Here is a 26,228-nt window from a genome sequence, read left to right on the forward strand (position 1 = left end):
TGACTTCGATCAAGAGACCAAGAGTAATATATCAAAATTTACTGATAATATAAAACTGATTGGGAATATAAACTGAGAGGCAGACACAAAGATTCTTCTCAGAGAAATGGGTAAGTTACAACCAGGACAACTGGGTGGACAACGAGGTGGCAGCTGGAATATAATGTGGAGAAGTGTGAGGTGGTTCATTTTGGATTTAAAAATAAAAAGCAGATTTTTATTAAAAGTGTGGTGCTTCTAAGTGTTGGTATTCAGGGAGGTTGTACAAGGAAAGTAGGACATTAGTATACAAATTATTAGGAAGGCCTATGTCAATTTGGCTTTTATCGTAAAGGAATTGGAGAACAAGAAATAGAAAGCCTGTTATAATTTGTATATAGCTTTGGTGAGACCATGTCTAAAACACAATTTTGGTCTCCATAACTGAGCAAGAATGTATTTGGATTAGAGGCAGTAAAGGGTCATTGCACTGATCACTGTATGAGAGAGTTGTCCTGTGATGAGAGTATGAGTAAATTCAGCCTATATTCTCTAAAGGTTAGAAACATCAGAGATAATCTCGTTAAAACATGCTAAGTTCTGAAGGTGTTTCGGTGCAGACATAGTGAGATTATTTTCCCTGGATCAGGAATCTTGAACACAGAGGCAGCACAGCGACAGCACAAGAGGTCAGTTGCTCAGGACAGAGATGAGGAGAAATTTCTTTGCTCAGACGATCACTGCCCTCCCATGCTACAAGTTGCAGGCCATTCCCATTCATCGTACTCTTCCTTATATCCCCTTGTATTTCTGCTTGAACACCTTAAATCTGTGTCCCAGCTAATGGGAACAGCCTTTTTCTTCTGTTTAATTTGCAAAAGTCTGTTACAATTACATGCATCTCTATGAATCTCCCCTCAACCGCCTTTGCTGCAAAAATGACAACCCCAGCTTCTCCAACCTAATCTTATTGTTAAATTCCATTATCCCTGAGTCCATTCTGGGATATCCCCTCAAGTGTGTGTTGATCAAATCTGGATGCTGTTACACCTCACTGGGGCAACGTGCTGGAAATCAGGTCTTACTATTCCCAGAGTCACGACAGATTAGATTCTACAGTGTAGAATCGGCCCAACCAGTCCACACCGACCCTCCGAAGAGTAATCCATCCAGATCCATTTCCCTCTGACTAATGCACCTAACACTACGGGCAATTTAGCATGGCCAATTCACCTGGCCTGCACATCTTTGGACTGTGGGAGGAAACTGGAGCACCCGGAGGAAACCCACACAGACACAGGGAGGACGTGCAAACTCCACACAGTCGGTCGCCCAAGGCTGGAATCGAACCTGGGACCCTGATGCTGTGAGGCAGCAGTGCTAACCACTGAGCCACCATGCTGCCCCAGACTTTGAAGATTTTATAAAGCATTCCCAGTTTACTTGTCAGAAAACTCCGCTTGATTCGTGAAGCATGGTCTGTCTTTTACAAACCTACGCCTAATGCTTAATATCCTCACCCAGTGAAGGTCTGGTAGTCTCAGTTCTGAATTTTTCAAGTGATCGCTGCTCGAGGCCGTGACTGGGCGAGAAGGTTCCATGTTTTTATTGCCTGGCATTTTCTACATGGCTTATTGGTTTGTCAGTCGCTGTGCTGAGGTTGCTGTACTGACAGATGTGTTATATCTCACAGGCTCACCAGCTGGCCAACCTACAGGCACAGGCCAGCAACGGCAACCCGACTGGTCTAGGTAGCCCAAACAATGATGAGGAAGATGATGAAGACGATGACTACGACTATGACTATGAGTCTCTCTCTGACGGTAGAAAACATATTGTATCTGATCTTTTTTTTATTCTTGATTTGAAACCACACCTTTGTTTAAAACAGAAGCACTCTCTCAGTCTCATGTTCTGTTTTCAGATTCACGTTCTTTGCAAGAATGTGCATTGTATCGGTATGTTTTTAGACTGATGTCCCAGCAGTTGATCGTTAAAAATACTGACTAGATAAAGCAAAGCGGGAGCACTGTTTTACTTTGTAAAGATCCCAGTACAGAGTGAATATGAGTGTCAGCTGAATAAGGTGGAGTTGTGTCTCACCACGCACAGCAAACTGTACAATCACAAGGTGATGTTCCGTTCTGGGAAACCAATGCTCACTTGTGTCCACATGGAAATTCCCAATCCCAGCTGTCCTGTCAGAGGCCAGTTAGGACCATGGATGAATCATCCCCTCGTGAAAGTTGGTTAGTCAGAATCTCGTACACTCTGCTTTCTGGGAGAGATTGGCAGTTGAGTCAGTCAAAGAGGGAATGAGCATTTAAATAAGGGAGTGCTCTTTACTTTTTCACCCTAATTGACACCAACAACTAGTTTCAATCTGGGTTGTTAATGGAGGAAATTGGCATTGTTGCTTCACTGAGGTGAATTCAGACAGAAATTGACACCACAGGCATTATAAAGACACATGACTGTAAGGGAACCAGCTTTGTTTGGTAGTTTTAAATAGGGATGGAGAGTCAGAGAGGCTTAGAGAAAGAATTGCAGAATGAAGGGCCTGGCCACTGGTGTTGAATTACAATAGCACAGAAAAGATCATCTAACCCATCAAATTGATGCAGCTCTCAAAAGCAACCCAGTTAGTCCATTCCCTGTTCTATTTCTGTCTTGCTCCACATTTATATTTCCCTCTAGTGCTCATCCAATTTTCTTTTGAAGTCACTGGTTACATTTGCTTTCGCCACCTTCTCATACTACAGGCCATTCCCATTTGCTACATTTTTCCTTACATCACGTAGTATCTCTGGTTGGACACCTTAAATCTGTGTTCCCAGTGTGTGCACCATCAACTAATGGGAAAAGCTTTTTTTCTGTCTAATTTGCCGAAATCTGTTACAACTATCTGATAATTATCTGTGTCTCTATGAATCTCCCCTCTGCTGCAAAGATAACAACAGCCCCAAAAGTTAAAGATTTTATAAAGTACTGAGTATTTCCCAGTTTAGCTGTCAGTTTGATTCATGAAGCATGGTTTGTCTTTTACAACCTATGCTGCCTCTCCTTCATGAACTGAAACCTCTCCATGCACCTAAAGACTTTTACTTGGATTATCTTTTTCTAAAGCCTCCTCCAACACTGACACTGAACTGACTGTTGTGCAGTTACTAGTTCTGTCCTTAAATTCCTCCTGGCACCTGGGTACTGTTTCTTGGAGCTTATATGGCAAACCATTCCCTGAATCCAACCCACGTCTCCTTTAGCAACCTGGGATGCAGGGTTACAGGGATGGGGATGGGTCTAGTTAGGATGTGCTTTGGAGGGTCAGTATGGATTTGATGGGCTGAATGGCCTGATTCCACACTGTAAGGAATCTATTCTACAAGCCATCTGGCCTAGAGGACTTATCCTCTGTAAGTATTTTGGCTGCATTCTCTTCCTCAGCAAACCCAGCTGCAAGATAACCATTAATTATTCTGGATATGTTGCGCACTCCCAAACATGTATCACCTTCTTTGTTTCCAATAACTATGTCCTCATTCTTATAAGCACTTAATATTTACATACTAATTGCCAATAATTGGGTTCTGTTTAATGTTAACTGCCATTCTGTTCTCACATTTTCTCTTTGCCAGGGAGCGGCAGGAAAGTAAGGTTAACACTGCCATCAGATTGACCATGACCTGTCTGAATGGTGGAGCTTCAGCTAGTCCTGGTCCTACTTCTTATTATCTTATTCATTTCTCCTGTCAGTCTATTGCATATTTATGTCTCACTTGAAGAATTGACTAGACATCCATCCTACAAACACTTTTGTTTTTAATTCATTGACTTCTTTATCTCCTTTGGTTCTTCTGGTAGGGAGTTACCTAACCTACACCAATAGTGAGGGGGTTGAAGAAAGGGCTGGAGCTGGAGATGTGTCGAGTTCTTGGAATTTGTAAGATTGGAAGAGCACTGACAATAAATACAACATGTAGTGTGCCCATTTCCAGCCCCATATACACTCGTACTTTCAATTGTCTGAATGGCACAAAGAATCATTAACATTTATCTTTTGATGTCCATTTTTTGAGGAGCTTGCATCTTCAAAAGGTATTGAATTGATCAGATTCTGTCAACAGTTTCTAGATGTTGACCTGATGTGTGCTGCTAATTTAAGTTTCTTAATTGCGTTTGATCAAAATCATAGCGTTAAAGCTCAGGTTTTTGCCACAAAGGAGATTTGCTTCACCACAGTGAAAATGGCAGAATGCCTCCAGAATCTGAGGTTTCATTTCCTAGTTTGATATTTCTCATTCCCGCCGGGGTGAGAACGAGGGTAGTCTGTAACTTGCATACAAACAGTTCATAGAGGCAGTCACGGTATTAATGATCAGCTACCTCTGCTCAAATCTAATCTTTGTGTTAGGAAACCCGAGTGTGCAGACCAGGTCAAGGTAGGAGCAGGTCAGATCTCAGTGCATAACCAGAGTATTCTTTGGGAGCATTGACCTACCCCTGTGGACTTGGTCTCAGAACATTTTGAGGGTGGAGGTCACAGACCCTTTCGGGGTGGAGTGGATCAATCAGGTCTCCTTCGAGGCAGGCCTCAGATGGCCTTTAGGATTGTTAGCTATGAAAAAGGGTTGCGTTAACCTCTTGCAACTGTCCAACCTGTCAAGAACTGTCAAAAGTGTTTATATATGCGGATTTTTCCTCAATAGAGCGTGATCTAAAGTAATCAATCTTTTTCTAAATTCAATATGCATGATTACTTAGATTAGATTACTTTACAGTGTGGAAACAGGCCCTTCGGCCCAACAAGTCCACACCGACCCGCTGAAGCGAAACCCACCCATACCCCTACATTTACCCCTTACCTAACACTACGGGCAATTTAGCATGGCCAATTCACCTGACCTGCACATCTTTGGACTGTGGGAGGAAACCGGAGCACCCGGAGGAAACCCACGCAGACACGGGGAGAACGTGCAAACTCCACACAGTCAGTCGCCTGAGGCGGGAATTGAACCCGGGTCTCTGGCGCTGCGAGGCAGCAGTGCTAACCACCGTGCCGCCCATAAATTCACCTTATTCACCTTATTCAAGGTGAATTGGCATTATAGGTGAATTAGGTAAAGATGACAGATGGAAGTAGGCACTAAGATGGCATAGTGGGTATGAAGGACCATGGGGGGAGTTACTGAATGGTATCGGGTTGCACTTGGGCTATGAGGGTCTGTAGGAGATGGGTAGTGGGCATTAGAAGGCATGTATGTGTGAAATGCAGTGAGGGAGGTGTGAAGGCTAGAGGAAGGCTATTTTAGTCTTTTATTTTAATTTTTGGCCAAGGAGCGAGAGCCCTGAGATTGGCTTTCCACCCTGCCCATCTCAGAGATTGACAGACTCCTGAGATCTACTAGATCAGCTACCTTGATACTAGGTTGCACCCATACCTCTTCCCCCATGCCAGGCTGAAAATAGTCAGGATTTCTCCCACTTTTGCACACGTGACCTTGGATTGAAAATTGGACCTGGGTTTCTGCTGCTCAGGTGGGTGTTTAGACCCATGTGTCGACAAGGAGAGGTGGGGAACATAATTTGTTGGCATGGACCATTCCATAGGGTAGGGCAAAGGCTGAATCCAGTTTTCTGCAAGACATGGATCTACTAGCACAGAAGTAATCTCAGTAAATGGTGCAGAAATCATGCTTTAGGAACTTAGGAACAGGAGTAGACCATTCAGCCCCTTATGTCTCTTCCACAATTCAGTAAGATCACGGCTGATCAGTGGCCGAACTCCATATATTGACTTTTGGTTAGCAAAATAAATCTCTTTGGATTTCAACTTATTATATTGCAGGGATCTACAGGAAACAAGCTTTTGGCGAATGTAATTCCTAAAAATAAATGTAAACTCAGATTCAATTTGGACTCACCTCCCCCTCTAGCTCAGCACCTTCATGAAGTGGGTATATAAACCTGATCATTCACTACTATTTGTCCTTGCCCTGTGGTGAACTGCAGCCATAACCCACTCTGGAATAGGCACACGTGTGTAAGCATTGTTCTGGGGTCTCACTGACTGGACTATGCTGTTAACTACCCTGTCGGGCACCAGTTATCTGTTGAATGAAACACTTCAACACGTGTAAGAGAAAGGGAAGTAATGGAAAACTGGGGAGGAATGCTCCCAATAGGACAGCTCATTGGCAGCAGGTGGGCAGGCATTGCTGTTACTCACCTGTCTCCAGTAAGGGGCATCAGGTTGACCACTCATCAGTGCAGTCTTAATGACTCGCCCAGCACCACTGCTGCCACTATGTGACTGGGCAACCTGACAATTATATTTAATTGTTGCAGAGTTTAATGCAGCCTAAAAACATCCATATGGTAACAATATCCATTAAATGTTAATGCTGAGATTAACACGCCCAGCCAAGATAATTATCAAGTGTGTAATTTAGTTAATGCAGTTCAGGTCTTCCAGACTAACACTGAGTCAGCTATTGTATTCATATTTGTCATGCCAAAACAACAGTCTAAACCACTTTAACTATTACTGTGCCTGTAACACACACAACTAGCCTGAAGTGTCAATTCCACCTCAAGAGTATTATAGCTGCTCCTGTATGAAACAAATCTGAAGAATGAGGAGGTTGGGAATATGAGATTCAAGTAGTTTCAAAGGCAGAGAGACCGATTTGATGTTGGGGTGTGAAATGTGAATGGGCCCTTTCCCCTCGTTGATTCTTCCATGGGACATGGGTGTGACTGGCAAGGCCAACATCTGTTACTCGAATTGCCCTTGAATTTGTACCATTCCAGAGGATAGACCCATTGCTGTGGCTGTGGAATTACATGTAGGTCAGACCAGGTAAAGGTGGCAGAACTCTTTCCCTTAACGATATTACTGCTGGGTGTTTATGACCAATCAATAAAAGTTTCATGGTCACTGAGACTACCTTTTGAATTTGTGTTTTTAATTGAATACAGACTCCACGAGCTGCAGAGCAGTGACTGGGCTTCTGGATAACTGGGTCAGCAACATGACCACAGCCCCATTCTTCCCCCAGCTTTTAAAATGTACACCTCTGGCTCATAACAAAATTGCCCAAGATTTTTGTCTCTTCAGAGCTTGTATTTGAAAGTAGTTTGAAAGGCATGTTGGAGAGATGAAGGAGTGAGCTGCAATGTTGGGCTGGATAGAAGGCCTCCCTCAGTTCTCAGAGATGGAAACCCAGCTCCCAGCATTAATTAAACACCCCCTAAATCTCACTCTGCCACCCTCACCCAACCTCCATGCTCCTCTATTCCTCAACATAAGCTCCCATTCTTTGATCCTCTGTGCATCATTCTAAATCCCTCCTTTGACTCTTCCAAGCCCCCTCAGATCCCCATGTACCCATTCACCTCTCCATGCCCCCGTTGACACTGTCTTTGCCCCCTCAGATTCCTATTCTGCCCCATATCTCCCAAATATCCTCCATAGCCTCTACTCCAGTATATACAATCTGCAGGAGCCATGCAATAGCAATTGAAGTTGTTTTCCTTACAGATGTAAAAACAAACCTGAAACAATCTAATAAGACTCTCATAAACCTCTTTCTTTGATGGTGCAAAGATAAAACCTTCCTTCTGCAGGGAAAATAAGGTTGTTGTAAGATATTACCATTGCTGAGAAGGCCAGTATTTCTTGCCCATACACAATTGCCATTGATAAAGTGGAAACTGTCACTGCCACCTTCAACTGCTGCCATTCACCTGGTGCAGGTACATCCTCAGTGCTCTTTGGGAATATTTATAATCAATCTGTTCAGGTGAGCTATGACATACCTCTGGAATAGGTGGGTCTTGAGACTTGAACCTTGGCTATCTAATCCAGAGATAGGAAAACTACCACTGTGCCACAAGACCCCAGCAGTGCTATTTTGGAAGGGATGTTAATCCCGTAAGTGCCATTACGTTTTGTAAACAAACAATCGTATTGTCAGAACTCTTATCAAAGGTAGATCATCTTATTTCTAGTTCCTTATGTTATCAATTGTTCGTTGAGAAGTTACCTCAATAAACCATTTGCTAAGCTAACTACTTCTAGAACTCAGTCAAGCCTTCATGTTAGCCATAAGTGTCCAAACATTAAATTGCAGCGAGAAGACCCTGAAATTGAAAGAATAGATGGCATTAAATTTCCATTTTTAATGCAAATTCACTATCTATCACTAGAAAGGGTAAGCGCTTATGTTTCTCTTAACTTACAACAAGAGAATCATTTTCAAAGACAGGGCTGACTGTACATTGAAATCACAGTACCAGAAGTGACAGGATGGTATTCTAATATTTTTCTGCATTTTTCAATGTAGTACAGTTCTTTCTCCAATGAATAAAGTACTATAATACATGCCAACATTTACACAATGTGCATCAATGTAATGAACAATTGGCTCTTACAGGAAATATCCAAAGGATGAACCACTGCATTAGCAGATATCTGCATTACAATACAGCATTCAGTTATAACATTGAAGGGTGTTAAAATATTTTAACGTTACCTGTCAGAAGATTCCTGAGTAGGCTTCCCTGCCATGGGCATTAACATTCCAAGAAGATGTACTTCCTTTGGACTTCCAAAGCCCACAACAGTTTCAAAAATAGTGTGCAGGTGGGGACGTATTGCTCCTGTGGCCCTCACAATAGGAACCTGACATTAAAAATAATTCATTTTGCACTTAAGATGTTCTTTTCCGATCTGTGAAAAGGCCACATGAAAATGGCACGTGGCCAGGAAATCGTTTCCCCTGCAAAATAAAAAATTCTGCATTGGGAAGGCATTTATCATCTTCTCAGGGAGATGAAAATCCAACTCCAAAAGCCATGTCAAAACTGCAGTTGCATATGGAAATTGTGGGAGCAACATCTGTGGAAAGTGAGTTTCCCCATCAGGGAATTTCTCTGTGAGCACTTCATACCCTGTTGTATGTTAAAAATGCACCTAATGATTGAAGCTGTCAGTCATAAAAGAGTAATTCTGGTAATATTGCAACGACCTATGTTCAAAGCACTCTGTCTTTATTGTTAGTATGGTTACTCAGTTGTGTGTTCCTCACACACTCTGTTAATACTCCGTATCACAAATCCAGCTCCATTACCACTGAATTTGTTATAATTATTTACAGTGATCTAGAGCTGAACTAGATTGTCACATTGCTGCCACACTGGATCTTAAGCTGATCATTTATCTACATATCTGTGCCGTCGGTAATGCCATCTACTTCCGCTTTTGTTAAATTGCCTGACCTCACAGCCACCTCAGCTCCTATGCTGATAAAACCCTCATTCATCCATCGTTGGCTCTACTATTCCAAATCATTCCAAGCCAGCTTTCTACCCTTTGCCCTATTCAGACATTAACTCCTGTAAACCTCTAATGCAATTGGTCTACTCACACTGAATCCTATTCTCCCATTAGACTGTTTGCCCTGAGCTGCACTTCCTCCCAGTTATGGAACACCTCAATTTTAAAATCCCCATCCCTGTTGTCCAATCTCTTCATGGCCTTCTCCCACACCCACAGCCCTCCATTCCTCTGCACCTACAATTTCTGGCAGCTCCTCCAGCCTCGCTAGCCTCCAACATGTCTGCGTTCCTCCAGGTCTGGCCCTTTGTTCATTCCTGATTGTAATCACTCCACCTTTGGCAGCCATGCTTTTAGCTGCTGGAACCCTAGGCAGTGTATTTCTTGGCATCCTTTACTAAGTTAAAGGCACAATATTAATACAAGTTGTTGTGGTTTTCCTTGAGTAGTTATTCATTTCTCTCCAGTTTTACTAACATTTAATATTTCTTAAACTCACTGTGCTGACTAATTTCTGACTCTCTGCTTTTATTCCCTCTCTGTCTTATGTTCTTCTCCTGTAGCTGATGCCCTTCTTGCATCCTCCTCTGCTGTGAATGACCAAGAAGGTAAAAGTCCCAGTTTCACCACTGTAATGCCGAGGCTGTTGATGGTGCTGCAATGTGGGGATGGCAGGGCTAGGGTGGGTCTGTATTATCAACCGTCAATTCGATGCAGCCTTTCCATTTTGGAGATACCTTAACACTTTCAAGGTGTTATTATTTGGGCTTTGACTTTGCAGATCTGACTCAAAAGAAAAATTGCAGCAGATGCTGAGGATATGAAATTTAAAGAAAAACAAAATACGAAATGTTGGAAATACTTAGGCCAGGTAGCTTCTATGGAAAGGAAAACCCTTCCACAGAACGGGGAGAAGTTAGAAATGTGATAGATTCAAGACTCTGAAAGGGGAAGAGTTAGAGAAAGACCAAAAAAAAAGGTCTACAAGACAAGGGAGGTTGGTTGATATAGTTTTGGCGATGTGAAGCCAAAAGGGAGTGGCAATGGGACACACGAGGAGGTAGGCATGATAGAATGATGAACAGTTTCTGTCAGGAAATGCAAGGACAGGTAGAATAGTAAAACCAAAACCTACAAAGTGAAAGGAAACAAAATTCTCAATCTATCTTGGCCACTGCAAAAGGCTGAGGGCAGAGTGATCATAAGGTGGAGAATGGAAAATGCCAAGTCACCGGAAGCTCAGGGATCCACCTGCGGACTGTAGAGACGGGGGCTCTAAATAGTTTACACTCGGTTTATGATCGGTCTTCCCAGCCATATTGTGAACAGTGAACACGGTAAATTGCAAGATGTTGGTTTTCAACAGGAAGGATCGTTTTGGGGCCTTGGACGGATCATTCTCTTCACTTTCTCCAACCTCCAGCAAGATGCCCGCACCAACCACATCTTCCCCTCCACTTTTAGCATTCCGAGGCAACACAGCCTGCACAACATCCTGTCCCACTTTCTCAGTCACCCCAAGTCCTTACCAAGCACCTTTCCATGATAGTGCAGGAGATGCAACTCCTGCAGTTTTTCTGCCTCCCTCAGTACGTAAAAACCTCCAAACTGGACCCTTAAATCTTGGTTGTCACTTCCATTCCATGGGTAGCTGATCTAGGATGTGGCGGAATGCTGAAAGGGGGAGTGCAGGAAGCAGAGATGGCATAAAGTAATCCATCCGTGGTTTCAATAATCCCAGCCTGAGGCAAGAAAATTAGTTGCCATTAATTCTCTCTGCAGATGCTGCCTGATCTGCTCAGTGTCTCTGGTATGTATGACTGTTGTGATTAGTGAGCCTGTCACTGCTATCCCAGTATCACATCTTACCTTGGAAGAAGAGAGAGGCACTGGGATAAACAGTCCTGCTGATACTTTAAGTAGTGCCTCATGCAAATATCAGAAATACTGACCAACTAGAAGTTTCTGATAAACTGACATTACATTGCTATAGAGAATAAGAATAGTAGTTACTAGCCAGTTATCTTGTAAGGTTGCTTGCATTGTGAGGTGAAATTCAAGCTGAGAAACCATTCCAGTATATCTTCTGGATTGATGATTTATTGCTGCCATCTGTACCAAGATACAGTGAAAAGCGTTGTTTTGTGTGCTTATATAGGCAGATTGTACCATACAAAGTACATCAGGGTAGTAGAACGAAGTGCAGAATATAGTGTTGCAGCCACAGAGAGGTCAGAATTAACATTGAAGAGGTCCATTTAAAAGTCTGATAATAGCGGGGAAGGAGCTGTTCTTGAATCTATTTGGACATGTATTCAAAAGTTTATGGCTTCTGCTGGATGGAAGAGGGTGAACGACAGTAGAACTGGGGTGGCAGGAGTCTTTAATTATGTTGATTGCTTCCCTGAGGCAGCGGGAATGTGGAATGCTGTTATTAACAAGCTGTGTAATTAAAATGTGGTAATGTCCCACACAACAGTTAGTAATTGCCACACAATTATTGCTCATCGAACCAAAGTGAAACATAGCTCCCCTTCCTTTCTTATTGAATTGATTTATTCTACTTAATAACCATTAATAGCTTTCTGGTGAGGTTATAAATTCTTTACATTTTTTCTGCATTCAGCTTATTATTTTCTGCTTCTGTTTTTCACCTAAAGTCTAGGGCAGATGTTCACCTCTTTTGTTCACCATATGTTCTGGAAAGAAACGATATTGAAATGGGTTTTACTGAATAAGACATGGAATAATGTTGCCGCTGCACATAAATATTTCAGTTGGCACATTGTTGGAAATATATTCACAACATTAATCATTCTGTCACCATCAGTGCCAGTGAAGGAAGTTTTCCATTATAACTGTTTTCAAAATGCTTTTTTTTGCCTCAGACGAATGAGTTGACCTTGCCCACAGTATTTGCAAAAGATAAAGTAGAAAGAGCACACCCAAGCATCACATTCCAGATGCCCTACTTTATTCGTGGACACAGAGTCACTTGGAATTGCTGGCTGCCTACTGGAACTGGGCAAACAGATTCTAATCCTTACAATATCCTGACAAAGCAACAAGACTGTATCAATCTGTGTTAACTTCCCTACAATTAACACTGTGAACACTTGAAGAATACCTCTCCACATTGACAGAGTACATTATGTGGTATATCATTCCTTTTGTTGTAAGCCAGTGCATCATTTGACTTGGGGTGATGTTGCAACTTCCTCCTCCACACTTCAGAGATTGCATCCTGTCTGCAGTACAGGTGGAAAATTCCATGTGCAAAGCATGTGGCAGACTTGTGTGCATGATTCACTCCAATAAGCCTATCGCTGAAATGGCAACAAGATCACCTTTCACCCAGTTAGGAATCAGGCAAGCAGTCAGCAGGAGTGTGAACCACTAATTGTGAAATTGCAATCATGAAGGGGCCTAAATTCAACATCCCTATTTCATAGGCAGATTGAGGGTGCACTGATTGGCAGTGCCAGAGAATTTGGCCTGTGCCATATTTGTCTGGGTATTTTAGCCACTGCTTTACTTTGAAATCTGCCTGTAGTGGTTTCAAGCCTCTTCCATTAATATGAGGCTCCTGTGCCCACTATACAGAAAGTCCATTCAATAAGTCAGTAGTAGCAGGAATTCCAACAAGCTCAGGGATGTGTAGGTTTGCTGCATTAAGCAGGGTTAAATATAGGATGGGGGAATGGTTTGTATGAGTTACTTTTTGGAGGGGTCAGTGTGGACTGGTTGGGCCGAAGGGCCTGTATCCACACTGTAGGGAATCTATGATTCTAAGTGTTTCAGGCTCTTAGTGGTCTATCTGGTAGTCCTTAATCTGGAGCCCGCCCGCCTCTACATTACATTACTTTTCTGCAACCTATCAACCTGTACTTGGCCCACTTCCCATTTGGCTCTCTCTTCACCCCAGGTTTATTAAAATTGAAGGGTCCAGAGTTCACTGGATTCATTCCTGTTTAGCATGGTTCTTCTCATATAAATGCTTCAGAACCCTGGAACAACTTTGCAATGATGCTAGGGAGCAGCCCATCACTGAGTATAAGTAGCACAGTGTAGGTGAATTTAGAATGCACTCGGAAGACTCATGCAAGCACCTAACATGAACAAGGTATATTCATCTCCATCTAATGTAACTATTAGTCAGAGCCTGTATAATCATCACGTACAGCAGTGTTTAAAATTAAGATATAATAAATAGTGTTATTTTGAAGTCTAAACCCAAAGGAACTTCTTGACATTGACTTCTCCTTGACCAGGCAAAAATGAAGACTGCAGATGCTTGAAATCAGAGATTAGATTAGAGTGGTGCGGGAACAGCACAGCAGGTCAGGCAGCATCCAAGGAGCAGGAAAGTCGACGTTTCGGGCAAAAGCCCTTCATCAGGAATAGAGGCAGAAAGCCTCCAGGGTGGAGAGAAAGTAGCATTGAGTACAATAGGTGGATGGAGGTGGGGATGGAGGTGATAGGTCAGAGAGGAGGGTGGAGCGGCTAGGTGGGGAGATTGGCAGGTAGGACAGGTCATGGGGACAGTGCCGAAACTGGTGAAGTCCACATTGATGCCCTAGGGTTGAAGTGTTCTCAGGCAATGAGGCGTTCTTCCTCCAGGCATCTGGTAGTGAGGGTGCGGCGGTGGAGGAGGCCCAGGACCTCCATGTCCTCGGCAAAGTGGGAGGGGGAGTTGAAATGTTTGGCCACGCATGGTGGGGTTGATTAGTGCGGGTGTCCCGGAGATGTTCCCTAAAGTGCTCTGCGAGGAGGCGTCCAGCCTCTCCCAGTGTAAAGGAGACTGCATTGGGAGCAACAGATACAATATGTCACGTAGATCATGTGACTACCTGGTCAGGTCCACGCCCTCCAACAGCCCACCCTCCCGTCCTGGTACCCTCCCCTGCCACCACAGGAATTGCAAAACCTGCGCCACACCTCCTCCCTCACCTCCATCCAAGGCCCTAAAGGAGCTTCCACATCCATCAAAGTTTCACCTGCACTTCCACACAAGGGACCAAAGCATTTGACATTTATTATATCCGTTGCTCCCGGTGCGGTCTCCTCTACAGTAGGGAGACTGGACGCCTCCTCGCAGAGTGCTTCAGGGAACATCTCCAGGACAACCGCACCAATAAACCCCACCGCCCCGTGGCCCAACATTTCAACTCCCCCTTCCACTCTGCTGAGGACATGCAGGTCCTGGGCCTCCTCCACTGCCGCTCCCTCACCACCCGACACCTGGAGGAAGAATGCCTCATCTTCTGCCTTGCAACGCTTCAACCCTAGGGCGTCAATATGGACTCACCAGTTTCCTCATTTCCCCTCCCCCCACCTTACTCCAGTTCCAATCTTCCAGCTCAGCAGTGTCCTCATGACCTGTCCTACCTGCCAATCTCCCTTCCCTCCTATCCACTCCACCCTCCCCTCCGACCTATCACCTCCATCCCCACCCCCATTCACCTATTGTACTCTTTGCTACCTTCTCCCCAGTCCCACCCACCTCCCATTTATCTCTCCACCCTGGAGGCTTCCTGCCTCTATTCCTGATGAAGGGCTTTTGCCTGAAACGTCGATTTTCCTGCACTTCTCCTTGACCAGTCTGTCTTGAACTCAAAGTCATATTGTGACATCAAACCACACAGAGAGTTATTTGCCTCTCTCTTCGGTTTGTGAGTTCATTGTGATCATTTCTCACCTCTTACTGGATGCTGCAAATTACAAATGGACAGTTGGCAGCTACAACCAATGATAAAAAGGCAAGCCATTCAATTTGTTCCATATATTTTTTTGAAAGATCATCTAGCTGCCATCTTTCTTTCTCCAATAAGCTGAACACCACCAGAAACAGGAGTTTGAAATGTGATATAAGTATAAAAATGATCACCTTTGGAATAAATTGGTTACAGCTTTCAGGCCAGTCACTTTAACCGCAATATTGGGTGAACTTTTAGAAATTATATTCAAGGTCACATTGGTAATCATTTAGATAGTGTGGATTAAACAGGATAACACAGTCAGGATTTGGTAGGGACCAAAGCATTTGACTGAATATTTTGTTGAGGTAACAGCGAGATTTGGTGTGGTATACTTGGACCATGAAAAGGCATTTAATAAAGTGTCACATAATATACTTACCAGAAAAAGTGAATTAAATGGACAGAAGGAGTTTAGATATCAAGTTAGTTGAGTGACAGGAAACAATGTGTAGTGGTGAACCAGAGGAATATGTGCAGTGGGATTCCTCGGGGATCTATACTGGGCTCAGAGCTTTCCTTGATCTGAAGTAATTACCTAAATTTGGGTGCACGGGGCAGAATTTCAGAAGGTGTAGATGACGCAAAATGTAAAAGTTGAAACTTTATTGCTGGAACAGCACAGCAGGTCAGGCAGCATCCAGGGAACAGGAGATTCGACGTTTCGGGCACAGGCCCTTCTTCAGGAATGGTGTCCCGGAGCTGTATGAACTAAGAGGAAGATAATGATAGACTTGAAAAGATCACAGACAGGCTTGTGAACCAGGTGTGGCAGATGAAATTTAGTACAGAGGTGTGTAAAGGATTGCATTTTGGTAGGAAAAGCAAAGGGAGGTAATATAAAAGATATAATTCTAAAGAGAATGTAGTTGCAGACAGATCTGGAGTAGTTGTGCACAAATCATTATAGAAAGCAGGTTGAGAAAGGAGCACACAAAAGCTTGGTTTTACAGAGTAAAGGAGGTACAGATGGCTGGTAAGTGCAAGACTATGTGCTACGCTCTGCTTTCAGTGGGAACTGCACAATGTATATTTATTTTTCCTGACGTGTGTCAGTGTGTGGGCAGTATGTGAGTTACAGTTGGACTGGGCAGTGATATCCTGGTGGTCAAATAACCCGAACACGCATTCACAACAGCAAAATAATGAGAACGCTGGAAAACTGAAGCATAAAGTGAAAAATACTGAACACTCTCAGGAGTTTAGGCAGCATCAGCAGCAAGAGAATCAAAAGTAGCATTTCAAGTTACTGAGCTTTCAATGGAACTGTCAGCACTCGCTACCCTTACACAGGCCAAGTGGAGGAGGGATACTGAAAGCACATCGTCCTGAAGGGAAGAGGGAGTGAAGATTGTGAAAGAAGCCTCACTGCAAAATCTTAGCAATTCTTTCTGTTCTGTATGGAATGATTTCTTTTTGAAAAAGAAAATCCATTTTATTGCCATTATGTGGCAGGCATGATATAAACAAATGGGGCGATAAGGTTAATATTGCTTAACACTTGGAAGCTGACTCTGGCACATTGCGAGATTAACAGTAAGTACTGTCGAGCATAGAGACAGCTGCTATGTCCTAACAATTTTACTGTGGTTTTGAACAGCCTATATGCATTGCTTCACTCTGTACCTAAATAGGAAATGTGTGATGGATTTTGTCTGGGAATGAAATTGTTTGAACATAATTATGCTTTAAAAAAGGAATTTTCCTGTGTACTGGTTTGAGCCAATTGTACCTTTTGCCAAAATAGTTTGAATGATAGACATGGCAGTGGCTTATCACTTCTACCCTGTACCATGTGCTGTCTAGAAATGGGATCAATTGTGGATGAGATGGGAATGTATAGCGATAGCCTGTTCAGCTTCCAACCTCATCCACCCCTCCACCTGACACTTCAAATGGGAGATTGTTTCCTTTTAATTTTAAATTAAAATATGTTTTTCACATTCTGTTGGGTATAATTACAATATTGCAAAGTCTAATAACAGTAACTCTCTTGAAATAATGTTGTTTTCACAAAATGTACATGGCACAGCTGTTGTCAACAAACCTGCTCATCCATTCACTGACTGAGAACAGCTGTCCCATTTAAATGTGTGTAAATTGGGGATTATTGCAAAGAATAAGCTCACAAAGATTGTTCCATGTTTTGGGATCAGGAGCGATTTGTCATACTGGGCTGAGGATGTTAGCAGGTGGTTGGGTTAGTTCACTGCCACCAATCCTACTTTCCAGATACTTTCAATTGACCTGTTTGGACATAAAACCTCTGAAGCAGGTGAGCCTTTCTGGCCTAGAAGTAGAGACACTACCATCACTCTACCAATCCTCCTTTCTGCTTATTATGTAAGCGCAGCTCTGAAAGGAGTAGTGGTGGATGGATCATTAAAGTCCATAAGTAGATACTTTCTAAGCCGCCTGTTTAGAGATGCTATAACACACCTTAGAAGCAAATGGGATTTGAACCCAGGCTTCCTAGTTCAGAGCTAGGGACGCTACCACTGTACCACGAGAGACCCATAAGAAATTGGCTTCAAATTTATGAATTGCATTTAAACCTTACCAGCTGCAATGTTGCGATTTGGACCCATTCCCATGGGGTATTAACCTGGTTCACTAGTCCAGTAGACATTACAATTACACTACCATTTCCTTGGCCAATTCTCCATGTTTCAAACAAACACAACTCGACCTCTTGATTGGGCACTGCAGCAAAAATGCAAACGAACAGTTAGTGGGAACCTACATATTGAAATGGAAACTTACTACAATCAAGATGACATTGAAGCATCCTAGTCCCTGCAGTGGTCAGTAAAGGTCTGTATTGTGCTAGTGAACAATATATGCTCCATCACCATGGACACCCTGTTATGAACCAGACCAGACCCCCTCAAAACATTCTAAATGTTAGCCTAGACTCTAACTGTTGCTTATTTTAAAGGTGGATGTGAGGTGCTGGTTCCAGAAATGTTATGACTGGTCAAACTACTCAACATTAAGCAAAATACAATTTATTTAAACCCTATAGTTAAAATACAAAGAAAGAGAAATTTAGAATAACTGAACTGTTGGAAAACTTAACCGAATATGAGACACAGTACCAATTAGATTAGATTCAACGACAGTGTGGAACCAGGCCATTTGGCCCGACCATTTCCACCGACCCACTGAAGAGTAACCCACCCAGACCAGACCCATTTCTCTCTGACTAATGCACCTAACACCATGGGCAATTTAGCATGGGCAATTCACCTGGCCTGCACATTTTTGGACTGTGGGGGGAAACTAGAGCAACTGGAGGAAACTCACACAGACATTGGGAGAATGTGCAAACTCCACACAGACAGTCACCTGAGGCTGGAATCGAACCTGGGTCCCTGGCACTGTGAGGCAGCAGTGCTAACCACTGAGCCACTGTGCTGCTTACTAATTAACTGTACCAATACAGTAACATGCCATAAACACACCCCTTGGCAAAAAGGCAAATGCACTTGACTTATGCAACAAGATATAATTAATTACATGATAACAATAGATACAGTTAACGTAAATGATTAGATATGATGACAGCTATCAGGAACAGGGTGTGGCACATTTGCTTCTGTCAGGACCTGTGCAAAGTTAACTGTTTCTTCATTTGAGGACGGTGAGCCATCATCAGGTTGGATGGAGCTAATGTAATCTTCAGCATTAACTCTTTCAGAACCATTACTTCTTGCTACATAACCTACTCAAGTGAATCTGCTGCTTGGCAAGCATTCTGTGAGTGTTATAAAACTGTCTCATGAGAGTCTGTTCCTTCCTTTCCAGACAACATTCTCGATGACAGGCCTGAGAGCAAGCCGTCGAGTGATAAATATCACTTTGAATATTCAGAAGAAACTCCACGGAGAATCAAAAAAATATCAACTGACGCAATGTTACACAGCAAGGAAAAGACAAAGCAAAAAAGATTCATTGTGAGAAACTGCACATTTTCATTTCTGCATTAAGTCACATTAAAAAAATGCTTTGTTTTTTCTCCTGCTGAGGATAGCAACTGCAGAGCAGTGTTAGGACCTAAGCACAGCACAGGTCGGGAGTTGCTGGGCACTGCTGGGGTTTAATGGGGCTTGTAGTAAATGGAGCGCAGGAAATTGGCATAGGAGTAGGCTGATGGCTAGGAAGTGCTGATAACAGAAAGTACTCAATGCCTCTATATGACGTTGTGTTTTGTAAACTCAACCATTTGTTTTAAATGGACAAACAGCATATAGAGGGATGTTGCATGAATGCATTTGATGTCAGTTGGTAAGTACCCTCACACTGAACCTCCCATTCCAGAGACTTGTGCGTGTAATTGAGATTGGCATGCACTGTGGCACTGAAGGAGAGCTGAACTGTCAGAGGCCCTCCATCCCAGAGCTGGCTTCACACCTGTAGAGTGGCCCTGTGGTTGGGCAAGGGGGAAATCCTGCCCTTTGCTGCCTCCCTGCAATTTAGGTGGGACCCACCTTCCTGCCCAGAGGCTAATTGTGAGGCTGGTCAGAGCAAGCTGCCAGCTTTGGAATGAGCAGCAGCGTGAGCGCACTGCTCAGCCTGTCCCCTACCTGAATAATTCCAGTTGCTGACTGGGATTAAACCTCCCCAGCACACCCCACTGTCCCACCCCACCCTGCCAACAGCTGCTGCAGAATTGCCTTTAGTTTTTCAGTCGATGTACAGGATACTGCCATTGACATCTACCCTTATATCTTTGAATGATCAATGAAATTTAAAACCATGGTTGGTCAACTCTCACAGGTAGACTTACAACTTATGGTATTGTTTGATGCTTCCCCATTGTCCTGACCAATATTTAACTCTCGACTAACGTCCTATTTTATAAAAAAATGTGATCTGGTTATTTTATTGCTGTTCTCACTAAGCACAGGTTAGCTGTTGCTGAAGTCACTGTACTTCAAATGTACTTAATGGGCTGTAAAGCATCTTGGGTTACTTGGGAGTTATGAAAGGGGCTACATAAATGCAAGTCTTCTAGTTACTTATTGGGGGAACTAATATGTCCAAATATTGAAAGGAAACATTGCTTCCATGCGTGAGGTGGTGCTCGGTGGGCCATCGTTTAATTGCTGTTTACTTAATTCTCAGGTTTATGACATGGAGTTGGGTGAAGAGTTCTACCTGCCCCAAAACAAAAAGGAGAGCAGACAGATAGCACCCGAACTCTCAGACTTGATCATCTACTGCCAGGCCATCAAGTTCACAGGTACCTGTCAGTAAGCGAATCCTTTGTATATCTTTGTCTGTCATGTAACACTCGCCAATGATGGTTTTATTGACTAACGTCGCCTTTATGTGCACGGAATGAACAAGAAGTGAATATAAGAGTGTGAGTCTCTTGAATTCTGATCAGGAAGGTCTGTTGTTCAGTGTCTGAAACAGCAGGAGTATGGAAGCTGGCAACGTGTAGGAAGCTGAGCACATTGGAACACATTCGGCCCCTTGGAAGGCCGAAGGGCCTGTTCCTGGGCTGTAAATGTGTTAGAGCAGAACATATCCCCAGTTGGCCCAAAATAGAGTTGATTGTTAATAATTTCTGAGCAAAATCGTCGTCTTCATTAGATCCTTATGAATTTAAAAGAAATAAACTGAAATGTTTGATAAATATCATTCCCAAGCTGTACTTGCAGTAAGAGACAATCATATTCTTCCTTGTTATTATATCCCGATCTCTCAGTTCTCAAGAACACCCGCATGTCATCAGGTCTCCGAACACAGGCCTATCTGGACTCTGGGTGCACACAGATCGTTCTGAGCTCCTGGTGCATTGACTTTGTGGACATTTTGAACTCCTCAGGGGTACTGTGTAAGATACTGAACCAGACACGTGGCACCCTTGCCCCCTTACATCCTATCCAGCTGGCACTGTACCCCCTCTCCAGTTGTTACCCTACCTCCACTCCAACTGGCATCTCATTTACTTGGCATCTTACCCCTACCAATCTGGTAACTTGTACCTTTTTCCAGCTGGCACCCTAATTACCCTAGCCTCCTATTGCCTTCCCCGCCAGCCACTGTATTGATCTGGCACCCTGCCCTGCCAGCACCCTAGCGTCTCACTCACTTTATGTACTTACAGTTTGACAGCAGTGACTGTCAGGACCTTTATTTTTATAATACAGGGGCAGGAATTTAGAAGATAGGGTCTCGAATTAGGGGTCAATCTTTTTTTTTTAAAAAAAAGGGGTCGCCTAGAAATGGGGTGATATTTTTTTCTTTCTGAGAGAGTTTTTGGAACTCCCCCCTAAAAATGCTATTGAATTGGAATCAGTCAGGTCAGAGGTGAATAGATTCTTGCTGAGCAAGGTGGTGAAAGGCTTTGGGGGATAGGTGGGAACGTGATTTTGAGCTTACAGTCTGATCAGCTGTGGTCTTATTGAATCAGGAGCTGAGTGGCCTCATTGTCAGGATGTAGTTATCCTGTCACTAATTAGTTACCATTATTACCAGAGTTGAAAAATGTGGTGCTGGAAAAACACAGCAGGCCAGGCAGCATCCGAGGAGCAGGAGAATTGACGTTTCGGGCATAAGCCCTTCTTCAGGAATGAGGCTGGTGTGCCAAGCGGGTTGAGATAAAAGGTAGGGGGGAGGGAATTTGGGGGAGGGGCGCTGGGAATACGACAGGTGGTGAGGATGAGGGTGATAGGCACCAGTCATACCTGCCTGAGATCTGTATGAAAAACCTTTAGACTGCTGTCAATTTGAGTAAGTGCTTTCCTCCATAAAACCTAACCATCTTTAACAGCATATTGCTGGGACTTTAGTGTCACTGTTTATGTCAGTCACATCTGATGAACATTATCAATATGGCCAAGTCACCAAGATGGAGAAATAAAATGGAAGGCTGCACCTACACTAGGATGAACATGAATGGATTCTGCTGCCTTCATTCATTTTCCTGTGCCAGTCACTGATAAAATAGTCACATAAAGAATCCTGGCAAAAAGCAACATTTCCATTCAGCTACAGGGCAAAGCTGCAAGGAGCTTAAAATATCATCAAAAACTTAACTGTTGGAAAAATGTGAACCCTTCAATGATGACCCTTTGTTTTTTTTTAAAATGGGAACAGGCCTTTCGACCTTAAATGCAGCAGGATCAAGCAGAGGCAAAGTGAAACCCAACAGGAAGTCAAATAGAATGAGCCCTGGGGAGTCAATGACATCAATTAAGGCATCTGGAAGAGGTAAGTGGGTTAGGTCAGTGTTTCCCACAACAAACTTGGATCTAGTCACAAAATAATTGATTCACAACAATCTGATTCCATTTAAAGTGCATATGTGTATGAATTGTCATTTTATAAAATCGTTACTACAAATCCAGAATTCTCTGAGGCTCGCAGGAAATTCCCATTAAAACCTAAAGGATTTGGCTGTTGACGTGCAGTAACAGCAGCTCGGGTGCTGGTTGACAAATGATGCCCTCTGATAATAAACATCATTATTCCCAAGCATCTAAGCAGTAACTAATCGCTGTTTCAGGAAGGTTGAGAGTTTCAGTAACTGAGACTCTTCATTCCTGTGTGATCTTCAGTGCTGCTTTGTCAGGCACCTTTACTGACCTGCTTTGCCACAGAAATATAGACTTAGCAGCTTTACACCACAGAGTTTGAAATCAAGAGGAGGAGTTTAAAAGGGACATATCAATTTTGCAGTAAACTGAACAGGTTGCCTATTTTCCTTTTGCTTGTAGAGGAAGATGAAACAATAGGAGTCCTGTCTATTCTAAGGCTTTGTGCCTCAGAGATATGAGGAAGTGACACATCAGTTTCTATGTCTGAACAGTTTGCTTCACAATGCTTTTAAAAGGTCTACACTTGCATTTTTGTAAGGTTTGTTTCACTGCTTCTTTCTCAATAAGCACATTCAGGCCTAACTTATATCCTGCAGATCAGAGAATAATTAATTAACACACAATGTTAGATGCTGAACAATTGAAAACTACATTCCCTTTGATCAGGCAGAAAATATTGAAACTCTGATTTTGCCAAATTGTCAGCAAATGTACGAGATGAGCCCAGTAGAGAACGTAATGGTTTCTTTTCCAAACCAATTAGGGTTGAACATCAGCAATGGGTTTTATACAGGTAGCTAAGCATAGAATCTTAGAGGGGCCTGAGTGACATGGGCATGGCAAGATGTATGAGAATTTGGAATGGTCAGTTTCAATGTCAGGAGCAACTTGCACCATCTTGTATGTGTTTCACACTTGTCATGGTGAGATTCCCACTCAGCAGCAAACAAGTTGCCAATTGATGAAGATTAAAACTTGCTAAATATCTTGTTGATGGCGCACAACACTCCTCAATAATGTTCAGCCTCCAACATGACCAAACTGCCAAACAAGGTAGATGTTGAGAAGACGGAAGTCAGAGCAAGTGCCGGACAAATTCAGCTCACCTCTTACTCCTTGTGTTGCCCACAAACAAACTACAACTCGGGCCGTGATCCATAGGCACCAGCGCACCATCTACAGTCGATGGGACCTAGCATCTTCTAAACTCTTGCAAGCATCATGCACCCCTCTGATACACTTGCAGGCTGCTTAGGAAATATATGTGTACTGAAGAGTGCATCAGTAACTAGCATTGAAAGGCTGCTAGTTAGAAAGGGCTGGCACCCAGCTCCCGGATTGGACCAGGCTGCATCTCAGGGCTGCTCACTTGCCTTCTTAATGCTCGCTCACTTAGTGCCCACCTGTAAACGCAACAGCATCCATGCCTTATGCTGCTGTGCCATCCCTGTCAGCGTGTTGGCAGAATGAAAGGTATAATTTCTGCTGCTTTGAGGTGCTCTGTTGCAAAACCACACATACAGGCCACTTGTCAGTGAGGAACTATCTAAGGTTGTGGTGGTGATGGTGTGCGGGAGAAGGATTCTCTTGTTGGGTGGCATACCGAGAAGCCAGTTTAACACCTACAGACTGTGACCGCTGCCTGTGGGGCAGAGGCACTGCATGTGTCTTCAACCAAATGGCCAAGTTAGAAACTGAAGTGGGCTAGTTCTCAGTCCAGTCAAGGGGGCAGGCATTGTTGGTCAGAGGATCCTGTTCCAGTCAGACTGGGCTATTATCGGCAGTCCGCAGGTTTTTTGAAGAGTTGGCTGCTTCGAGCTCTCATGTTGAGGAGATCTGGCCCAATACAGACCGGGGAGGGGGCAGTTATGTAGGGCCAGCTGTAGCAGTCCTGCAGTATTGTATATCATCAGGCAGGGAGCTGAAAGCTCAGTGGGCAGGGGTCTTCTTGCTCGTGTCTAGGGGCTGCTTGCTGCGGTTAGTCAAATACAGTCCTTGGGGTCCAGTGATCTTTCAGGAGGATTCTTGGGGAGCTCATAGTGGGGGGATTCATTGTTAGAAGAGGTGGGGGAGTCAAGGCTGGGGGAGAAAACAGGCATCTGTAGAAGTGGGAATAGGGACAGTGATGGAGGGACACTCAAAAATGAATGGTTTATGTGTGGTATAGTATTGGGGGGTGTGACAGGTGGGGGGGAAGGGGGTGTGGGCATTGTTGACCGTGATTCCCACCGTCACCTCCACAAGGGTATGCAGGATGGGCATCATTACATTGGAATGCCAGGGTTCGGGACAGAAAGCTGGAGATGCGATTTGATGTGCTGGAATCTCCAAATGGAGTTCAAATAGGCTGTCAGGGTCGATCAAGGTCATGGGCAAGATGGAGACTTTGGGTGGCTAGGTGTAGCCCACTGCTAGCAATGGGGAGCTTCATCCCCAGCCATCACTGTCCCTTCTCTAGAGGTGAAGTGCTTCCAGAAAATGGCTGGAACAGGAGATGGGGCGAGTGACAAAAGCCCAGGATCCGCATTTTCTGGATGATAGGATGTTGTAGCAACAATTACATGAAGTAACCATTTGCAAAGCCCACCTACAATTAATTTGCAATCATTTCATCAGCTGTATGCTATATGTTGTAGAGTGAGGGTGCCTCGAGTCAGATGCTGGTCAAAGGCAATTTGCAAAGGGCCATTAGTGCCTGAAAATTGAGCCTGGGCATCCCCATGCTGCAGACTCAGCAGCAATGACATTACCAAAGGCCTGTGCTGGCCAAAGGGGAACCATTATTCACCCAGCTACCTGGGGTGCTCTAGGAGGCACACATCATCACTCCATTGTCTCTCGTGTATGTTTATCCATGCCCTGTACTGAAGGTAGAGAGAGGTTTCAGAGTTTGTGTGGGTCTGGGATGGGATGTTGGGGGTGGAGGAGAACACCAGCCAGACTCTCTTTGGTGTTGGTCACTCGGCTGGTGTGACCCTTTCTCCAAGTTGGTGCACACGCTGAGGCTGGAGCTGGATGACCAATGGAGACACGGCCCTGGAAATTGGAGGGCTGTATGTCTCACTGTTTGGAGGAGAATGTGCAGCCTCATCTGGAGGGGCTGACGCTAAGGACCAGTCTGAGACCAGAGAACCTCCTTCGCTCAGTGTGTTCCCACCGTCAGTCATTTCCACTGAGACGGATGTATCCAGCTGCTGGTGGGATGTTGATCACTGTCGCTGCCTTCCTGAGGAGGTGAAGGTAGGATCAGGAGTAGCAGGGCCCCCCAGAGGATGTGGAGTAGCCAGCTCAGGGAGAGGTCCAGCTGCAGGGCCCCTCAGGATGGGTGGGATATACAGGAGACCAGAGGTTTCCCAGCCCCAACTCTGTTTCCTAGGGATGAGTAAGGCGCTGTGCCAATGCAGTCTGTGTGTGGCCTGGGACACTGTGATGAACTGGAGCGGACCCGGCAGCTGTGAGGGTGAATTTCTGTCCGATGGGCTCCTTCTGGGGAGGGGGTGGGTGACCTGTGTGGGATCTCTCAGTCGTGCCCCCACAAATACGTCAGGGCAATGACCGATACCATCCGGGCAAGATCACACCGGCTCATTTCATTTCCCGAGGATGGGGTCAGTGCTGCAGCGTGGGCAGGAGGATTCAGGAACGTAGCTGTCTCCCAGGTACAGGATGCCAGCGACTGTACCCACGAGGCACTGACAAGACCAACACAGTATCACAACACTATGGCATTCATCACCAGGAAGAGGTTCCATTCCATCCATGATCAGGTGATCTGTGATTCTGTTCCCACTTCCTGGAGGGGTGTCACCATTCCTACATCCTGGA

The 26,228-nt window shown here is 44.1% G+C and overlaps 1 protein-coding gene across 9 annotated transcripts in view; it reads left to right on the top strand.

Moving 5' to 3' along the window:
- Window positions 1-26,228, top strand: part of plce1 (phospholipase C, epsilon 1) — a 388,600-nt gene that overhangs the window by 324,912 nt on the left and 37,460 nt on the right. For 6 of the 9 annotated variants that reach the window (XM_087999009.1, XM_087999014.1, XM_087999012.1 and 3 more), the window contains 5 exons: window positions 1,673-1,802; window positions 9,880-9,924; window positions 18,880-19,028; window positions 20,200-20,317; window positions 22,183-22,296. In XM_087999009.1, the coding sequence (XP_087855135.1) occupies window positions 1,673-1,802; window positions 9,880-9,924; window positions 18,880-19,028; window positions 20,200-20,317; window positions 22,183-22,296 (556 nt within the window). The remainder of the gene's footprint in view (window positions 1-1,672; window positions 1,803-9,879; window positions 9,925-18,879; window positions 19,029-20,199; window positions 20,318-22,182; window positions 22,297-26,228) is intronic. The other 3 variants (XM_087999013.1, XM_043712462.2, XM_087999015.1) reach the window with 2 other exon arrangements.

Source organism: Chiloscyllium plagiosum, unplaced genomic scaffold, assembly GCF_037043375.1.
Source record: "Chiloscyllium plagiosum isolate Xiang-an unplaced genomic scaffold, Cpla_swu_hap1 HiC_scaffold_22, whole genome shotgun sequence".
NCBI classification, from domain to species: domain Eukaryota; kingdom Metazoa; phylum Chordata; class Chondrichthyes; order Orectolobiformes; family Hemiscylliidae; genus Chiloscyllium; species Chiloscyllium plagiosum.